The sequence below is a fragment of the Erinaceus europaeus genome, chromosome 1, assembly GCF_950295315.1.
Source record: "Erinaceus europaeus chromosome 1, mEriEur2.1, whole genome shotgun sequence".
Taxonomy (NCBI): Eukaryota; Metazoa; Chordata; class Mammalia; order Eulipotyphla; family Erinaceidae; genus Erinaceus; species Erinaceus europaeus.
Window position 1 is genome coordinate 52,938,831 of NC_080162.1, and position 18,264 is coordinate 52,957,094.

The 18,264-nt window shown below is 36.1% G+C and overlaps 1 protein-coding gene and 1 pseudogene across 5 annotated transcripts in view; both read right to left on the reverse strand.

Annotated features, from left to right (window-relative positions):
* RALGAPA2 (Ral GTPase activating protein catalytic subunit alpha 2) overlaps window positions 1–18,264 on the reverse strand; it is a 322,655-nt gene that overhangs the window by 240,822 nt on the left and 63,569 nt on the right. For all 5 annotated transcript variants that reach the window (XR_009548379.1, XM_060186046.1, XM_060186059.1 and 2 more), the window contains exons 9-13: window positions 17,686–17,885; window positions 7,758–7,982; window positions 4,033–4,197; window positions 3,006–3,143; window positions 1,329–1,477 (exon numbers count right to left, since the gene is read on the reverse strand). Coding sequence is in view for 4 of the 5 variants with exons in the window: in XM_060186046.1 (XP_060042029.1) it covers window positions 1,329–1,477; window positions 3,006–3,143; window positions 4,033–4,197; window positions 7,758–7,982; window positions 17,686–17,885 (877 nt within the window). In the remaining variant the exon portion in view is untranslated. The remainder of the gene's footprint in view (window positions 1–1,328; window positions 1,478–3,005; window positions 3,144–4,032; window positions 4,198–7,757; window positions 7,983–17,685; window positions 17,886–18,264) is intronic.
* Window positions 1–18,264, reverse strand: part of LOC132536841 (translation machinery-associated protein 7-like) — a 209,144-nt pseudogene that overhangs the window by 57,410 nt on the left and 133,470 nt on the right.

Here is an 18,264-nt window from a genome sequence, read left to right on the forward strand (position 1 = left end):
CTCCCAAAGCACAAGGGAAGGTAAGTAGAAAGTGGTCTCTGTGGTAGGGGTAGATAGCATAATGGTAATGCAAAGAGACTTTCATGCCTGAGGCTCCTAAGTCCCAGGTTCAATCCTCTGTACTACCATAAGCCAGAACTAACCAGAGCTCTGATAAAGGGGAAAAAAAGAAAATGAGCACAGAAGGAAGCTCCAGTGCTGTGTATGTCTCTTCCTCTCCCTGTCTCTTTATTTGAATGATAATGTGGTCTTGACATCATACATGTTTAAGGTCTGGCTCCACAAAAATAGTAGAAACTAAAATAATAAAAGCACAGTTTGTCATTAGGTGTTTTATAAATACAAAAACACTAAATAAGAATGAAGAATGTAGGGAAAGAGAGAGGCAGACTGGGAGAATGGATCGACCAGTCAACGCCCATGTTCAGCGTGGAAGCAGTTACAGAAGCCAGACCTCCCACCTTCTGCAACCAACAAGGACCCTGGGTCCATGCTCCCAGAGGGATAGAGAATGGAAAAGCTATCAGGGGAGGGGATGGGATATGGAGATTGGGTGGCAGGAATTGCGTGGAGTTGTACCCCCCATCCTATGATTTTGTTAATGTCTCTTTTCTTAAATAAATAATTTAAAAAAAAGAATAAAGAATGGAAAGGAAAATATTATACATAAGAATACTTTAATGATACTATTATTTTTTGATTATACTAAATACTCTGAAAATTTATCACTTAAATTAATGGTTTCCAGGGGGTCGGGCAGTAACGCAGGAGATTAAGCACACATGACGCAAATCAGAAGGACTGGTGTAAGGATCCTGGTTCGAGCCAACTTCAGAGGACTCGCTTCACAAGTGGTGTAGCAGGTCTGCAGGTGTCTATCTTTCTCTCCCCCTATCTTCCCCTCCTCTCTCCTTATCTCTCTGTCCTATCCAACAACGACTACATCAATAACAACAGTAATAATAACTACAAAAACAATAAAAAACAAGGGCAACAAAAGGAAAAATAAATAAATATATATAAAAAATTAATGGTTTCCTAAATTAATTGAAGGCTCCAAATTTGAAGCAATTAAAAACATCTGGACTTATAAAGAATGGTATTGTGAAACATCAGCTTTTGTTTTCCTAGAAAGCTGTTTGATGACAGCTAAAAACAAAACATTAATTAATATGACTCTTAACCAAAAAATTTAAATGAATAATAAACATAAAAAACTATCAAACCTTAGTTTAAAAAATGTATATCACTTTTTTGTCAACTTTGTAAAGTTATTTAATAGGTTGAGTTTTTGCTTTACAATATAAATTAATTCAAAATAAACTTACCAGGTTTTTTTATTCATTGTAAGCTCCATTATCATACGCCTGAAAATAATCAAAACAGCTTTACAAGCATCAACTTGTTCTTTCAAAAGCATGGGTACTTCAACACAAGGTTCCAGCAAAAAGACATTTGCAGCATTTGTCAAAAATACCTTAAAACAAAACAAATCCATATTGTAAAATAAAACTAAGCATAAATCTATACAAATATTGCCTGAAGACAGTGTTAATTTTACTCTATGTACAAATGACCTTTAAGTGGTTATATATAGAGCACGCGTGCGCGTGCGTACACGCACACACACACACACACACACACACACACACACACACATATGGCTGTTTTAATTTACCAGTTAGAATCGCTTAAATATCAAGACACCTGAAAGGTCTTTCCTGGGAAAAAAAATGATAATTATATGTTTATACTGTAATTTCAGAAACTTCATAAACCAGTAAAAGCACTTAAAACTTTCTTCTGACTTCTTTCATCCTCCTTCTCAAAACAAAACAAAAAGGAAATGAGTGGCAAAAAGACAGAATAACTACTTCCAGGTGAAAAACTTATAACAAGGGGAGGAAGTAGAAGAGAAGTTGTGATCAGACAGTAGCTGGAAAGAACTATGAACTACATAGTTGTTGTTGAATTTTACAGCACATGAACAATTTTCTGATGAAAAGCACAGCCACACCACCCAACAAAGATGTGAGCCTCAAGGAACAGTGGCTATGTCAGGAAACAACTAAACACTGATAGTTGACAGTGAACATCTTCCAGGAGCTTTTTAATTTTTAAAAGATTCCTTTTTTCCTCTCTATGCCCCACTGTTCTCTTAATTTCTCTCTGTCCTAGCAAATGAAAAATAAAGGTGGGGACGGGGAATAGCTGCTGGGAGCAGTGGAATTGTCACGCAGTGCAGGCACTGAACACTAGCAATAACTCGGGGGGGGGGGGGGGCAGGAAAACATAATGCCACTAAAAGCTGTCAGCCATGCAAGGCAAGCCAGGCCTTCAGTACATGGATTCTACACCTGGACTCTAATTCCAACATTTATGTGGGCACAACTACATATTTGTAGGGAGCAGAGGGAAGAAAGGTAACCTGTGCTTTCACGTATACATCTAAAACCTTCAAACTGAATAGAACTCTGGAGGTAATTTCCTAATTACTACTTCTGAGATAAAACTCTGGTCTGAAAGTGAAATGAATTTATTCTTTCTAAAAATATTCTCAAATAGCCACTGGGTCTACTTCATAGATTCACTTAGATAAATGTCTAAAGACTACTGTGTTATCTATCCACCATTCTCAAAAGTAGGTGAGTTTAAGAAAAAATTTTACTTATAGTGTCATATAATCAACACATTTGAAAACTAGAACTTAGATAACTAATTACCCATCTATGTTCAGAAACAACTTTTAGAATTTAAATATCAGTCATTTCACATTAAATATGTAATAATCCCTCTGGAAAAAATTACAACCAGTTCATAAATCTTCTTTTGCTAGAAAATATCTTTATAAGCCTAATGTAGAAAATTAGGAAAACTTAGAATAAAAAGTTGAAGCTGCTTACTGACAAACAATAAGATCATATTTCCTATGTTATTAACTAAATTGAAAAACAAGTACAAATTGACTCTAATTGGGACATTCATGTCTCTGGTCAGCTACTTACCTGCAACATAGCCTGGAACCCAGCTTTCACATTTTTATTTTCCTCCTCTACCACACATCCTCTGTTCACAGCACTCGTAAAGGAGTATGTTCGTCCCCAGCTAGAAGATCGCTTATGACCAGAACCTTCAGTTGAGGTCTTTAGAAAATAACACTCAGTTACAGTGTGTAAAGATACATATTTTTCATATTTATTTCTCACACTTACAAAAAAACATGAAAAAAAACTAAAACTAGGAGGGTAAGTCTTTCTCCATTTGATTATCATTGATTATCATTCTACATCCAGCACATAAACTAGTATCTATCAACACACAGGATGTACTCAAATTAAATAACATCTATCCAGTGACTGAGCATGTAGCATATAGTTCCTACAAACATGTGATAAATGCATTTGCTCACCTATTCATTTTGACCTTAGGGCTATTTGTTTAAATTATTTCATCAGTATTGAAACATCAAAATTATGGAATACAGATACTTAAAAAATAGTATGTATTCAGTTAGAAATATTTTTAAATGTTTGCTTTTAGTTGTTACCACAAACATTTACTTTTAGAAATAATTTATCAGAGAAATTTTAAAATAGCACACTAGAAACATACATATAAGTGTCTAGAAATGAACAACTAAGTCTTTTTTTTAAAAAATTTATCTACCTCTAGTTTTATCTAATACAGACTTAGAGGTCTATTCTAACAACATCCACTCTTCAAGGACACCATCTAGTCTTACAAGTGAGGTTCCCAGGGAATATATCACTGGTTTTTAAGTTAGTCTTTTCAAATATGCAACATCCTATTAGCTTCTGGTATAGGTATAAGAAAGGCCTGATAAAACATTCTAAATTTAGTTTCCCAAAGGCTATTTATTAAAATTAGTCAACAATAAGGCAATGACATTTTCAATTAAACAAGTGTCACGCAATGGTGAAAAAAAAAGCTATAAAGTTGTGTGGCCCTCATTTCCTCATTCGCCAAAATATCCATACCCCTAACTAAAATAGCAAAAGGATCAATTATTACCACTTTATCAGTCTCTGAAAATCCTAATTTTTCAGTGTCTTCTTGTGGAATATCCTTTTTATCTGGTTCTTCCATGAACATAGGCTTGTCCTGAAGGATCCACTTTCTATATACTTGAACTACTTTTCTTGTTACAGCTATATCACAGGAAGGCAACAAAAATGCCTAAAAACAAAAGAGAAGACTTCTTTTAATTCCACACTAGGTCAGATCAGTAAATAACCACATAGCACAAACTCACAATGACCACCACAATTTCAAACTTTCCTTTGAAATATAGAACTTATAAATATACTAGAGAGGGTCATATGTTTTTCTCTAAGTCAAAATTAGCTAGGAAAAAAAAAAAAGAAAGCTTCATTCTTGGGGAAGAAAACATAGTACAATTTAAAAGTAACTTTGACATTCTAGGTAACTTTTCCCTTAAAACCACATACCTATATTTTAATTGGTCACATAAGCAGTACTTGAGCTGGGACATTCTCCCAATGAGTCAGAAATAGAGTATAACAAGCCTACTAGGACAGTCAGTAGCAGCCTATTGACACATCTCTTCCCAGTTGCATGTTCTGTGGCATCATGCTGGTAGCTTGAGTTGGGCATGATGGGAGTACTTATTTCACAGAAGTTGCCAACTGTTACCAGTGAGAGCTTCTCCTTTTTGCTTATCATTTTTGCCTTTCCCTCACCTTGACTTTTTCTTTTTTCTTCCTTCCTCCCTTGCTACTATTTTTGAGAGGCTAGTGCTCAACATTTACTAGTACACTAGTGAATACCAGTAACAATATTAATAGAGTGATAGTTGTAGCATTGTGCCTATTTAGGAGAACATTTTTTTAACATCAAAGAATCCCATTACAATTCTGCACATAAGAATTCTGGCTTAATGCGAAAACATATCAAACAATACAAACAAAAATATAATAGAAAGATGTGTCTATTTCCCGATTATCTGTTTTAGGGAATACATCTTTGAGTTATGACTATTGAGGAAAGATATCTAATACTCTGAAAAATGCTTTAAATCTGTAGATGAAGAAGAGGCTTAGAATCTCTGAGGCATTTTCCCAAGGTTACAAAGCTAATTAACGATGAATCCAGGCACTGATCTCTGGTTTCTGAGGTTTGTTTTATTATCATCTCTAGGGCTCATGCCACAGGATCCACTTACAGGCAGATTTCACTCTAACAAAAGTTCATATGACATAAATACCCATAGATGGTAATTACATTACATAAATTCTATACTAGAGGAATTTGCATTGTGACAAGGCTGCAATGAGTCAATTTAACAAAAATTCTGACTTGTAGCTCATGAAAGGGCAGCAAAGACCAAAAAAAAAAAAGTATGAAAAAATATATCTAAATAATTTCCAAATATCACTGCAGAAATTTTCACACATATAAAATAGCTAAAATATCTTATAGTAAACACTTAAGTAACCTAGACTCTACCATTAGCATTTACTGTTTTCTTCATCTGTAGTCCACCCTTCTTTTTTTATTTCTGTAACTATCTATATTTACACATATAGTTGCCCCCTTTTTATTTCTTCACTGGAGAATCAATGTTTTACAGTCAACAGTAAATACAATAGTTTGTGCATGCATAACATTTCTGTTTTCCACATAACAATACAACCCCCACTAGGTCCTTTGCCATCATGTTCCAGGATCATTTATCCTTCTTTCAACTATGATGCATTAAAAAAAAAAAAGGCAGCAGATATTAGCATACTTTGCCACTAAAAAATTCATCAGGCATATGTCATGTCTAGATTTCAAAACTAGTATTTCAGATAAAATTCATAAACAATGAGATTCACAAATCATAAATGGACAATTTTTTCCTTTTTTAAAATTTATTAAAAGGAAACACTGACAAAAATCATAGGATAAGAGGGGTACAACTCCACACAATTCCCACCACCAGAACTCCATATTCCATCCCCTCCCTTGATAGCCTTCCCATTCCCTAACCCTCAGGGAGTGTGGACCCAAGGTCATTGTGGAATGCAAAAGGTAGACGATCTGGCTTCTGTAATCGCTTCCCCACTGAACATGGACTATTTTATGAGTTTTAGACAAGTGAGTTCATATGAACCTATACAGAAGAACATAACTGCGTAAAATAGTAGTGGGGCTTTCATTCTCGGTTGATTTCTGTTGTTTTAAAAGTCTTAGTAGTGGGGGATGGAGGTGGCACAACTCATTAAGTACATATTATAATGTGCAAAGACCCAGGTTCTAGCCCATACACTCCTAGTATGGGTGTATGGACTAACATTTATTTCCCCATCATATACATATGCCTACACACAAGAATCATACTCTTCATTTTCCAAGAAAGTAGTATCAAGATACAGGCGGCCACTGGCTATTTAAAACATTCCTGACTGTTACTCACTAAATTCTGGTAGCACTCAATTCCTCTGTCACAGTAATAAAAAGTGTCTCCAGATCATTCTCAATGCTTTCTGGAGTACAGAATCAGTCCCAGTGTCACTCATTCTGGTTATTCATTGCCACAGCCTCTAATCACTTCTGTATTCTTCTCTTGCTGGCATCCACCTTCTTGTTTGCACTTCTGCTCTTCCCAACACTTTCTCATCTACCAGTTTCTACTATAGGTCAGTTTCTCCAAGGTTTTTGTTTTTTTAATTTATTTATTTAAGAAAGGAGACATTAGCAAAATCATAGGATGGGGGGGGTACAACTCCACACAATTCCCACCACCCAATCTCCATATCCCATCCCCTCCCCTGATCGCTTTCCCATTCTCTATCCCTCTGGGAGCATGGACCCAGGGTCCTTGTGGGTTGCAGAAGGTGGGAGGTCTGGCTTCTGTAATTGCTTCCCCGCTGAACATGGGCATTGACTGGTCGATCCATACTCCCAGTCTGCCTCTCTCTTTTCCTAGTAGGGTGAGTCTCTGGGAAAGTGGCGCTCCAGGATACATTCTCATCTCCCTCTCCTCCTTTTTTTAGTTCCCCTTTCTCAGTCACCTTTTTTCTCTTAGGTTTGTAAGTACTTCTTCTGCACACAGTACACCACAGGGAAGCTAAACTTTTTGCTGAAACCTCTAGCAGAGGGAGTTTCCTAAGGCCTAGAGAATAATACCAGACTTGGCCTCTATTTTGCTGGGTTCATTTGTTCATGGGTAGTTAGGAAAATGTTTCCAGAAGCTGAGCAGTTACGTACCTGGTAAAGCACACACATTACAGTATGCAAGGACCTAAGTTCAAGTCCCCGGTCCCCACCTGCAGGGTGGGAACTTCTAGAGTGGTGAAACAGTGCTGCAGGTAGTTCTCTCTCTCTCTCTCTCTCTCTCTCTCTCTTTCCCCCTCCCTCCCTTTAACTCTTGCTTTATCCTTAATTTCTCTCTGTCTCTATCTAAAATAACAAAAATACAAAAAAAAAAAGAAAAATAGTTTTCTTTCCACTTTAAAATTTCTTCCTACTTTAAAATGTCTTATGGAAACATGAAAGTATATGTAATATAATTTTTCTCAAATGTTACTTTTTCTCTCTACATAGAACTTATAAGAATTACTAAATTTTTTTAAAATCACAAAAGAAAATTAACAATCCACACAACAAATTAAAAGTAGAGTTCAGTTCTGTAATTCTTCCCTACTCACTGACATTTTTCAGAATGTTCCTTGTAAGTAAGTGTGATAAGAAATCTATTCAGTTTTGTGAAGTTGTAACATGCACCTACTAACCTGGCGGAATACTTCATTCACAAAATTGACATAACCTCGTGTTGACAAGAGGATCCGCTGCACCATTTCATACACACTTTTGTGTTCTTCTTCAATGCTACAGAGGCTGGAGTTGCTGAGTCTTCGGTCAGACAAGGTACTGCTGTTAGAATGGTTTTTGTCCTGCTCTGCGGGTCCACTACCATCAACCTCAGCTGCCTTCTCTTGTACCGCACCACCAACAGTCTGGAAAAAAGTCATTACCACTTCTAAGGGATCTGCTTCAGCATTCAAAAACACCTAGACTTGCCTTAAAAAACTGAAGACTTACCTTATTTGGAAAACTCTGGCTACCATCAAAATGGTGGCAGTCTGAAAGCCCGCACTGCTAGAAGCTAAGGAGCTCTAGGACCTGAACTTAGCAGTGATTTAATTCACCAACACCTTCCTTATCCAGTTACTTTAACAGGAACACTACAATATTATTGCAGGGAGGGAGATTATGAACATTTATCATCCTTAGCATCTTAATTTATATGTATAAAAATCACAGAATAAAATAATGTGCAAATGAGTCTCTAGTTTCATCATATTTGGTATCTACATTTTAGTGCTTAATTTCTAGACACAGAAATGTGAAAAGTCAGTGGACTTTTTGCAGCCACAATGTTGGGAAGCATGACTTCCTAAGACTAAGTGACATTTTAATTAAAAAAAAACAAAAAAAAAAAAAAAAAAAACGCCAAGATCTCTAAAGGGTATTTTATGAGAAAAAATTTGATCTGAGCATTATATTTAGAAACTCAAATCCAACTTAAATAAAAGTTATGAAACCTTGAATATTTCATATTTAAATAATTATAACTTTTTTTTTTTCCTCCTCCAGGGTTATTGCTGGGCTCGGTGCCTGCACCATGAATCCACCGCTCCTGGAGGCCATTTTTTTCCCCCTTTTGTTGCCCTTGTTGTAGCTTCGTTGTGGTTATTATTATTGCCCTTGTTGACGCAATTCGTTGTTGGATAGGACAGAGAAAAATGGAGAGAGGAGGGGAAGACAGAGAAGGGGAGAGAAAGATAGACACCTGCAGACCTGCTTCACCGCCTGTGAAGCGAATCCCCTGCAGGTGGGGAGCCGGGGGCTCGAACCGGGATCCTTATGCCGGTCCCTGCGCTTTGCGCCACATGCGCTTAACCCACTGCGCCACCGCCCGACCCCCATAACATTTTAATTATTAAATATTTAGGAGACTCTAGGAACACAAAGAAAGGAACTCATGCAATAACTCACAAAATTTTACATTGATTTCTATTATTACTTCCCCCTAGAATTAAAGGTTCCTTCTAACTACCTGAAAAATTTAATTTCATCTTCATAAATTTCACTATTATTGTCCTAAGTTTCAAAAATACGTTGGGCTGGAGAGAGGACTCACTGGGTAGGGCGCATGCCCTGCTAAGTTGTGCCAGGTATATGTCCCAGGTTTAAGCTCTAGCACCACATGGGAGGGGTTAATAATACTGGGGGAAGTTTCAGTATTGTGATGTCTCTCTCCTTCTCTCTGTCTCTCTCAATGAAAAACTTTACCAAGAAACAGCAAAATTTTATATGCATGAAGTCTTCTTTTCTTTCTTTTTTAAATATTTATTTCCCTTTTGCTGCCCTTGTTGTTTAACACTGTGGGTTATTATTGTTGTTATTGATGTCATCATTGTTAGATAGGACAGACAGAAATGGAAAGAGGAAAGGAAGATAGAGAGGGGGAAGGAAAGAAAGATACCTACAGACCTGCTTCACTGCCTGTGAAATGACTCCCCTGCAGGTGGGGAGCCGGGGGCTCAAACCGGGATCCTTATGCTGGTCCTTGCGCTTCGTGCTACGTGTGCTTAACCTGCTGTGCTACGACCTGACTCCCAAAGTCTTCTTTTCAGGAAAAAAAAAAAAAAAAGCATTTATATCCAAATACCACTAAAATTTTAGTCACTGTGAATATATTTTTTAAAATATGTGATAATAAAAATAGTAACTATCAGAAACTATCAAGAAAAAGCAACATAGATCTTCAAATCAGGGGGTGATTCTATATATAATTGTTCTTCTCTTTGTTCTTTATTTAGTAAGCTTGTGTAGATTATCAAAGATACTGTCACACTGTAAGAGATGAGTTTTCAAATAGAAATTATCTCAGGTGAACAAAACTAAAAAGATGGTATCTTCCATATAAAAGTAAAATTTACTTGTTTTTACTTAATTTAACTGTTTTCAAAGTCTGAATTAGCAGTAGGAATTCTTGAAGAGATGAGCACAGTTGTAGAAAAAAGAGACCAAAATAAGTATCTAAAGACTTGCTTTAACACATTGTTTTTTTTTGCAATAAGGCAAGTCACATAACAGCCAGATTTTTTTTTCTGGTTAATTTTTTAAATTATTTTATTTATAAAAAGGAAACACTGGGAATTGTGCAAAGCTGTATCCCTCTTATCCAATGGTTTTGTCAATGTCTCCTTTTTATAAATAAAAAATTTTAAAAAAAGGAAACACTGACAAAGCCATAGGATAAGAGGGGTACAACTCCTCCCACCAACAGAACTTTGTATCCCACCCCCTCCCTTTATAGCTTTCCTAACCCTCTGGGAGTATGGACCCAAGGTCATTGTGGGATGCAGAAGATGGAAGGTCTGGCTTCTGTAAGTGCTTCCCTGCTGAACATGGGTGTTGACTGGTCGATCCATACTCCCAGTCTGCCTCTCTCTTTTAATCTCTCTCTCTACATATATGTGTATATATACATATCATATGTATAAATGATTATATAATTGTTAGTCTGTCAAGCATGAAAGCTAGATTAGGTCAATGTCACTTATAGCACAATATGTCAGTAGCTCCTATTTTACCAATAGGCAAGAAGAATGGAAAACAATTAACTGTTTGACACTACTTTCTACATGCCCTCCCTTTGCTCCACATGGACCCTGCAACTGATTAACTACTACTGGAACAAACTGCTCCCAGTGTCGGGTCCAGGTCCAAGAGATTGACCTTTACCTCTTCTCATCTCTTAGATCACTTATGCCTGGGGGGTCTGAGCAGCTAAGAAAGAAATTAAAATCCTTGCTAGAAAGACTTTATGTGAAAGAAGATCCACTTGAGCTCAAGCTTCCAATAGACCTCAGCAATGTTAACAGGCATTTGAATGAAATTATTTTGAACCTTCCAGAGCAACCAACTGCCAGCAGAAGACCACCACCTCAGTAAATGTCACAGGAAACATACAGTTGCCAACTCAAATGCTATCCAAATTCTTCACCCATAGTGAAATCAGTAATATTATGGAAAAGATTGTTGTTTTAAGCACTAAATTTCAACTCCAGAACAGCAAATTCATAACTAGAGCAATGTTTGTAAAGAATTCTGCTTAAAGCCACCAAGTCATTTTTTTAAAATGAGCTCTGTTATCCAAATAGATCATTACAGCAGCACAAGTAGATTCTCTGTCATATCATTAAATAAAAACTACTTCTCTTAATAAAATAATGTTCTTCTTAGTTTCCTCTAATCTATACTCCTGCCACAAAAGGCTGATTTCTAAAAAAAAAAAAAAAAATCTATAAAATTTGACAGTCACATATAATTACAGTAAGTGATGAAAGAGAAAACAAACTGATAATACAGTTTACTCATTACTTGTCTCTTTCACAAAGATTAATGGTAAGAACATGAATAAGAATTAACTGCAGAGAGAGGTACATTTTTCATCCCTAGCAATCAAGTTGGAGCTCTCAACTATTATTTAGTATTCATTGATTCTGTTGGTAAACACAAAGACGACTTTTACTTCTTTGACATATGATGAAGTTTTAGTGGGTGAAACAGACATATCTGTTGGACACTGCCTGTGTTGCTAAGACTCAGGAAATTGTCTGATACAGGATGCCACTTAATCTTTCCCTTCAGCCCTCCCTAAAACCCTGTTTTCCTCTAGTTTCATAGCTCATACTGAGACTTATTCACTCTCAGGGTCAGACTGAACAAGGGTACCTTTAAAGCAGGTATAAAATAAGGGAATGCAGTCACTATCCCTAGTTCCTATCACAACTTATTTTATATGGTTGGAGTCAGTCTATCTTTGACTTGGCTTTAAAATACAGAGAATACTAGAGTGGTAGCCAACAAATAAGTTGTATAGTATACAAACTCCTGTACTACTGTCAATTTGCATGAATTACTTTTTTAAAAGATTTATGTATATATATATAAGAAAGAGCAAAGGAGGGGAAGAAAGAACTAGAAACAGAGCATCACTCTAGCACACACAATGTCTGGGATCGAAGTTGGGTCCTCCTGCTTGAGTCCAATGTTTTATCTACTTTGACAACCTCTTGGTCATGGGTCACTTAAAAAAAAAAAAGTTCCATCTCTGTTCAAATAAATTGGACAGCCTAAAATAGATGGATGCATTTGTAGTTTCATACCACCTTCCAAACCTGACTCAAGAGGAAACAGACAGCTTAAACAAGCCAAACTCTAGTATAGAAACTGAACAGATCATCAACAGATCATCAACAATCTTCTCAGGAATAAAAACACAGGTCCAGGTGGCACTACTAATGAATTTTATAAGACTTTCAAGGAGGTTGGACTTTAGTGAGCACACCAGGTTAAGCATACATAGTAGGAAGCTCAAGGACCTAAGCAAAGCTCCCGGTTCAAGCCCCAGCACCCTACCTGCAGGGGCGTAGCTTCACAAGAGGTGAAGCAGGTCAGCAGGTGTTTATATTTCTCTCCTCCTCTCTGTCTTCCCCTCCTCTCAATTTATTTCTGTCCTATCCAATAAGAAAAAAAAACGGAAAAAAGTGCCTATAGGAGCAGTGGATTTGTAGCGCCAGCACCGAGCCATAGCGATAACCCTGGAGGCAAAAAAAAAAAAAAAGCCTTTCAAAAATGAACGCCAATTCTCCTCAAACTATTGCAAAATATTGAGGGGTAAACTCTCAAACACATTCTATGAGGCTAGCATCACTTTGATCCCCAAAACAGCAAAGAACTCTACCAAAGGAATATATCTGATAACAATCTTGTAAACACAGATACTTCCAGTAGAAACAATAGAATTTCTAACAATAAATATCAAAAAATCTAGGATGAAAAAACTTCAACAGAGTGGTGTGACACTATATACTGTAATCTTACAATCCTATATCCTACAACTAATCACAAAAAAGTATCCAAAAAATAAGTGTTCATCCCATGAAATGTAATATAGTTAATCAAATTGGTCATACTTACTTATATGACAGTTCTTTAGACTACTTAAGTACTAGGTTTATTAATTCTGAATCAGATCTACAGTAATGCCTCTTGATCACATTTTATCATTTCAAACTTTTTTTTTCTATTCCCACATGTATTTCTTTATTAAGACCATAGGATAAGAGGGGTACAATTCCCACCACCAGCCAGACCTTCCAAATGTATATTTGAGATTTTGATGTTTAACGTGCATAGAAACTGGTCTTTAAAAAGTCACTGCTGGAAATTTATCTTTTTTTTTTTTAATTTTCCCTTTTGTTGCCCTTGTTTTTGTATTGTTGTTGTAGTTATTGTTGAGAGAAATAGAGAGAGGAGGGGAAGACAGAGATGGGGAGAAAAAGACAAACACCTGCAGACCTGCTTGACGGCCTGTGAAGTGACTCCCCTGCAGGTGGGGAGACAGGGGCTCGAACCGGGATCCTCATGCTGGTCCTCGCGCTTCACTCCACATGCGCTTAATCCACTGCACTACCGCCTGACCCCCGGAAATTTATCTTTTTAAGACATCTATTTTTTTTATTAGTTGGGGCGGGAGGTAGAGACCCAAGAGCACCACTCAGCTCTGTTATATGGTGGTGGTAGAAAGTGAACCCAAAACCTCTGCAATTTGAGGCACACAAGTCTTGTGTTCTAACATGTACTGTCTCCCTGACCCTGTTGAATTATTTTAATCAGCATTCTGCTTTCTCTAATGCATGTTGAAGTGTTTCTATCACATACCAAAATGAATCATTAAGGAATAAATAAAATTTCACTGAAAACATTTTCAGCTGGAACGATGCAACAAAGATGTTCAGATTTAAATGAGAAGTTTGTTGTTATTGTTTCCATTGCCAATAACATATGTATGAGCAACTGTATTCTCATTCTTCTAAGAACTATGTTTCTGAACAAGAAAATTTGTTGAATCAGATATCGTGACTAGTAAGTAAGCTAAGCCCAGAATCTGAACTAATTTCTTTCTTTCCTCAGGAAATGTTGATAAAGGCATTATTTGTCCCAGATCACGAGGAAGAAACTGACTTTTGAGAAAGAAAAAAAAAAAACAGAAAATATTATACATGACCTTTAACACAATAATTGTGGCAAACAAACATGTGACTCTATTTGGAAGTAGCACTTAAAACTCTGTTATAATGTTGGCTTTTTTTTTTTTTTACAAGAGCCACAGGTTCTTTGGAAAAAAAAATTGCATCACTTGAGTTAACAGTATCCACAGTACACGAATAAACATATATTACATCTTAAAATTGCAAACAAAAAATTTCCAGGAGGCAAATAGAATTGTATGCTTTTATTCTCACAATTTCTCTGAGGAATTTAATGTCTAATTGTTGATTTTTGTTGTGAACAATATAAATGAAGAGTGGAACACAGTAGATCCATATGAGATGAGGTAGGAAACACAGCTTTAAAACAGAGAAGGAAAAGGAGACAAATGGTGGGCTGAATAAAGACTCCCCAAAGATTTAATGCACTAATCCTTGGACTCTTTGGATATGTTACTTTACATGGCAAAATGGATTTAGCAGATGTGGTTCAATTAAGGATGCTCAGATGGAGAGATTATTCTGGATTATCTGAGTGATCCCAATGTAACCATAGGATTCATAAGGAGGCAGGACGACACAGAGAAAGCAAAGTGGAGATGGAAAAAGATGATGAGAAGGTGATATGATGATAAGCCAGGAATTCAAGTAGCCTCTAGGAGCTGGACAGTGTAAGAAACAGATTTCCCTCTAGTCACAAGAAGAACACAGATATACCGACACCTTTATTTTAGCTGAATCTGATTTTGAGCTTCAGACTTCCAGAAATGTATGACAATGAATGTCTTGTTTAAAGACACTAAATTTAGGGTAATTTGTTACTATGGCAGAAGGAAATTATTATGACTTACTGTGAGGCATGTTAATAGTCTCTCCCTTGACAGTGGTCATGGCTAACTGCATTGGACATCGATGGCTGTCAGCCCAAGATCCCCCTTATTCCCTCCCTAACAGAAGTCCAGTATTTTGAAATGCTACCCCACCCCTGCCCCTTGCAAATCACCTGACTCATGGGAAGCTGATTCCATCCATAGTACCAGAGGGGTGATCTGTTTCACAGAAGTCAAATGTCATCCTCATGAACCATTCATATACTCAGCTCTAAGACAATCAGTGCACGTGACTATGCAAAGAATTGGTAAATAAATTATTCCACTCAGACAAAAGAGAAAGACTTTATATCTCTGGATATAAAAAAGGAAGGCAGTACCTCAGCTACTGGCAGCCATACTGCAATCCTCATGGAAGCTAAAGAGACAAATCTACCAGAAGGAAAGAGGATAGAGTAGATAAAAGTGCAGAGAATCACACATAGAGAAAGCCTTCCCATGAGCTTCTTTTTCCTTTATCAGATTAAAATATGTATTTTATATTTAAGGCAGTTTGTCTTTTTTTCTGTTAGAATGATAGAACCACCCTAATTGATTCAGGAAGTTAAAATTCTTATGACATTTAAAAAAATACTGATAAAAGTAGATAAAATAAAAGGAGATGGCTCAGTAGTGTGAAGTTGATTAAGGGGAAAAAATTAGAAACTCAAAACAGTGGTCAATTTGCTATTCATGCTACTTCACCTTATCCAAATGTACTTTTTTAAGATTAAGTAGCTTACATTCAGTAAGTGTAGGTGGTGGCTTTCTAAAATTCTGAAACCAGGAAAAAGTTGCATTCTTTAAATAAGATTGTTTGGAACAACTGCATTAAATGCAATATGAAATTTATCAGAGTATGACTGAGTCTTTTACATATGTTTTCTTTAAATTTTTGTCTACCCGATAACTTGGTTTTTGTCCACCTGATGAGTTACTAGATACAGTTCAAAACTGTGTTTCCTTGACTACTGGTGAAATCTGAGATGCTTTTATTTCCTCTTCTGTGAACTGCCCTTTCATCTCCTCATATCCATTTTTAGTCAGGCTGTTTGTCATCTTATCAATATACAGACACACTTTACATAGTAGAAATAAGAAACATTTCAACAAATACGTTATTATAAATGGCTTTCATGGTCTACTTCTTAGGTTCAGTGTCATGTTGATCTTTTAACACATGAGTATCTTTTATATATATAAAAAAAGTTAAACCATATTTCATCTATGACTTGTGGAGTCTTATCTCACCCTAAGTTGGCTTACCACTTCCCAAGCTTACACATCCCTCCGTAAGTTATTTCCTACTTCTTTTCTTTTTAAAATATATTTTTACTTTAAATCAACTTAGACCTTCCTTAAATCAATATGATGCCTCTATAGGCAAAATTTATCAAATTTTGTCTGTCTTCTACAAGGTACACAAACAGAAAATATTGTCAGTTTTCAGATCTGCAGAATAAATACTCAATATTAATTTCATATTCATGTAACTCACATAATTTGGGGTTTCAAAAAAGTTAAATGTCTACTTAAATTTGTGCCTATTCCAGTAGTTCTCTCTGGGAGTCAAAGATATGTCTAATGAAAGTATGACTTTTTCAGTTTGAACAAAATTTTTTTACTAGTGAAATTATTAATTCTCAGCTTCTTCAGAAAATCAATTTTTAGTTACCTATTAACATTTAAAATTATAAATGATAGGACATTTTTTATATTTATTTATTTATTTATTTATTCCCTTTTGTTGCCCTTGTTGATGATAAGACATTTTAAAGTTCTTCCAGTAAGTCTTTTGCTGTTCCTTATTTTACTCATATCTCACTTAGGCTTCTTTAGAAATGTGTTTTTCCTACAGTTCTTCTGTCATTTCTCACAGTGGGACCACATGCTCTGAACCTCAGTTGGTTTTCCTCCATCAAGGTACTAATTACCCCTCATGTATGTGCACTATCTCAGCTCAAACCTACATCACACTTGTAGGAACTACAGGCTCTCAATAAGCCTGCACTAACATATCACACTTTCCACTCTTGTTCTGAAGGTAACAAGAAAGTACACAAGACCATAGTCCTTCAGTGGATACTCTCTGACTTCCACGAAATTCTTGTCCTGTACAGCACACAATTTCTAAGCAATTCAGCCCCATTTGTGTTTAACCAAGGTCAGTAAGAGAGAAAGCATCACAGGCTTCATACCATAAGTCCTATACCAAAAACTTCAGGGAGAGATAGCCTTCACTTCTGAGGATTCTATTATGATTCTACATAATAGAATTGGTAAGTGTGAGCTTGATGACCCACTTCTTTCCCCTGAGATCTCAGAGTGCCCTTGGAAGTTTCACAGACCCTCTCCATGGAACACTTGTGTGATCACTAAGAACCTCCTAAGCTGATAAAGTTAAGAGCTTATGCTCAGAGGTACTGGCATTTAGTGGAGGGAAAATGAAAGGAAGTAAGAACTTTGCAGACAACAGTTATCGTCTGAGAATGACTCACTTCAAAATTACCTGATGACAAAGTGCTGACAGAACAAAAGCAAGTACTTCTAACTCAGCTTCCTCTAAAAGCTCAGCACTACAGACAGTGTGTACTGATAAAAACAAGTCTCTATAGCCACCAACTAATGAGAATCAAAAACCCTAATAATCAATTACTTTGGCATGAGTTAGTGTGTGTTCCTGTATTAAGTATGAAGAAATAAAACGATGATGAATGGCATACCTGTATGATTTTAGGTAATACATCAACTCCATTTTTAGTGTTTTGTGTTGCAGTTAGATACTTTTTTTCCAAAAAGAAAGTAACTATCCACTTAATAAAGACAACACGAGCTGCCATGTATGGAATTTTTGTACTATAAATGTTTTCATTGTCTCGAGTTGTAGTAATGTACACTGGCTTTGGTCTCATATGGGGGATATCTAGCAGGGAAAAAAAAAAAAACATGACCAGGTTAGCAAATCTTAACACAATATAATTTCTATAAGTATTTCTATTTCTGATTAGATATTTCATTCCTTGAATAATCACTAAGATTAAAGAACCAGCAGTGACTAAATAAATACACCTTGGAAAAGAAAGCTTGTTTCAATTCCACCATGCAATCTAAGTGGTGGTGGTTGCTAGAGTTTATATGCGACTATAGTATACAGCTGTGGAAAAATTTTTTGTTAATTCTAATAAATTTGAGAGATTACTTAAGACTATATAGTATAGATTTTCATTACTATATGTTCATACATATGCTGTAGTTTAGTGAAAAACTTCTCATAAATGTTATAGCTAATTTAATCTCATTTT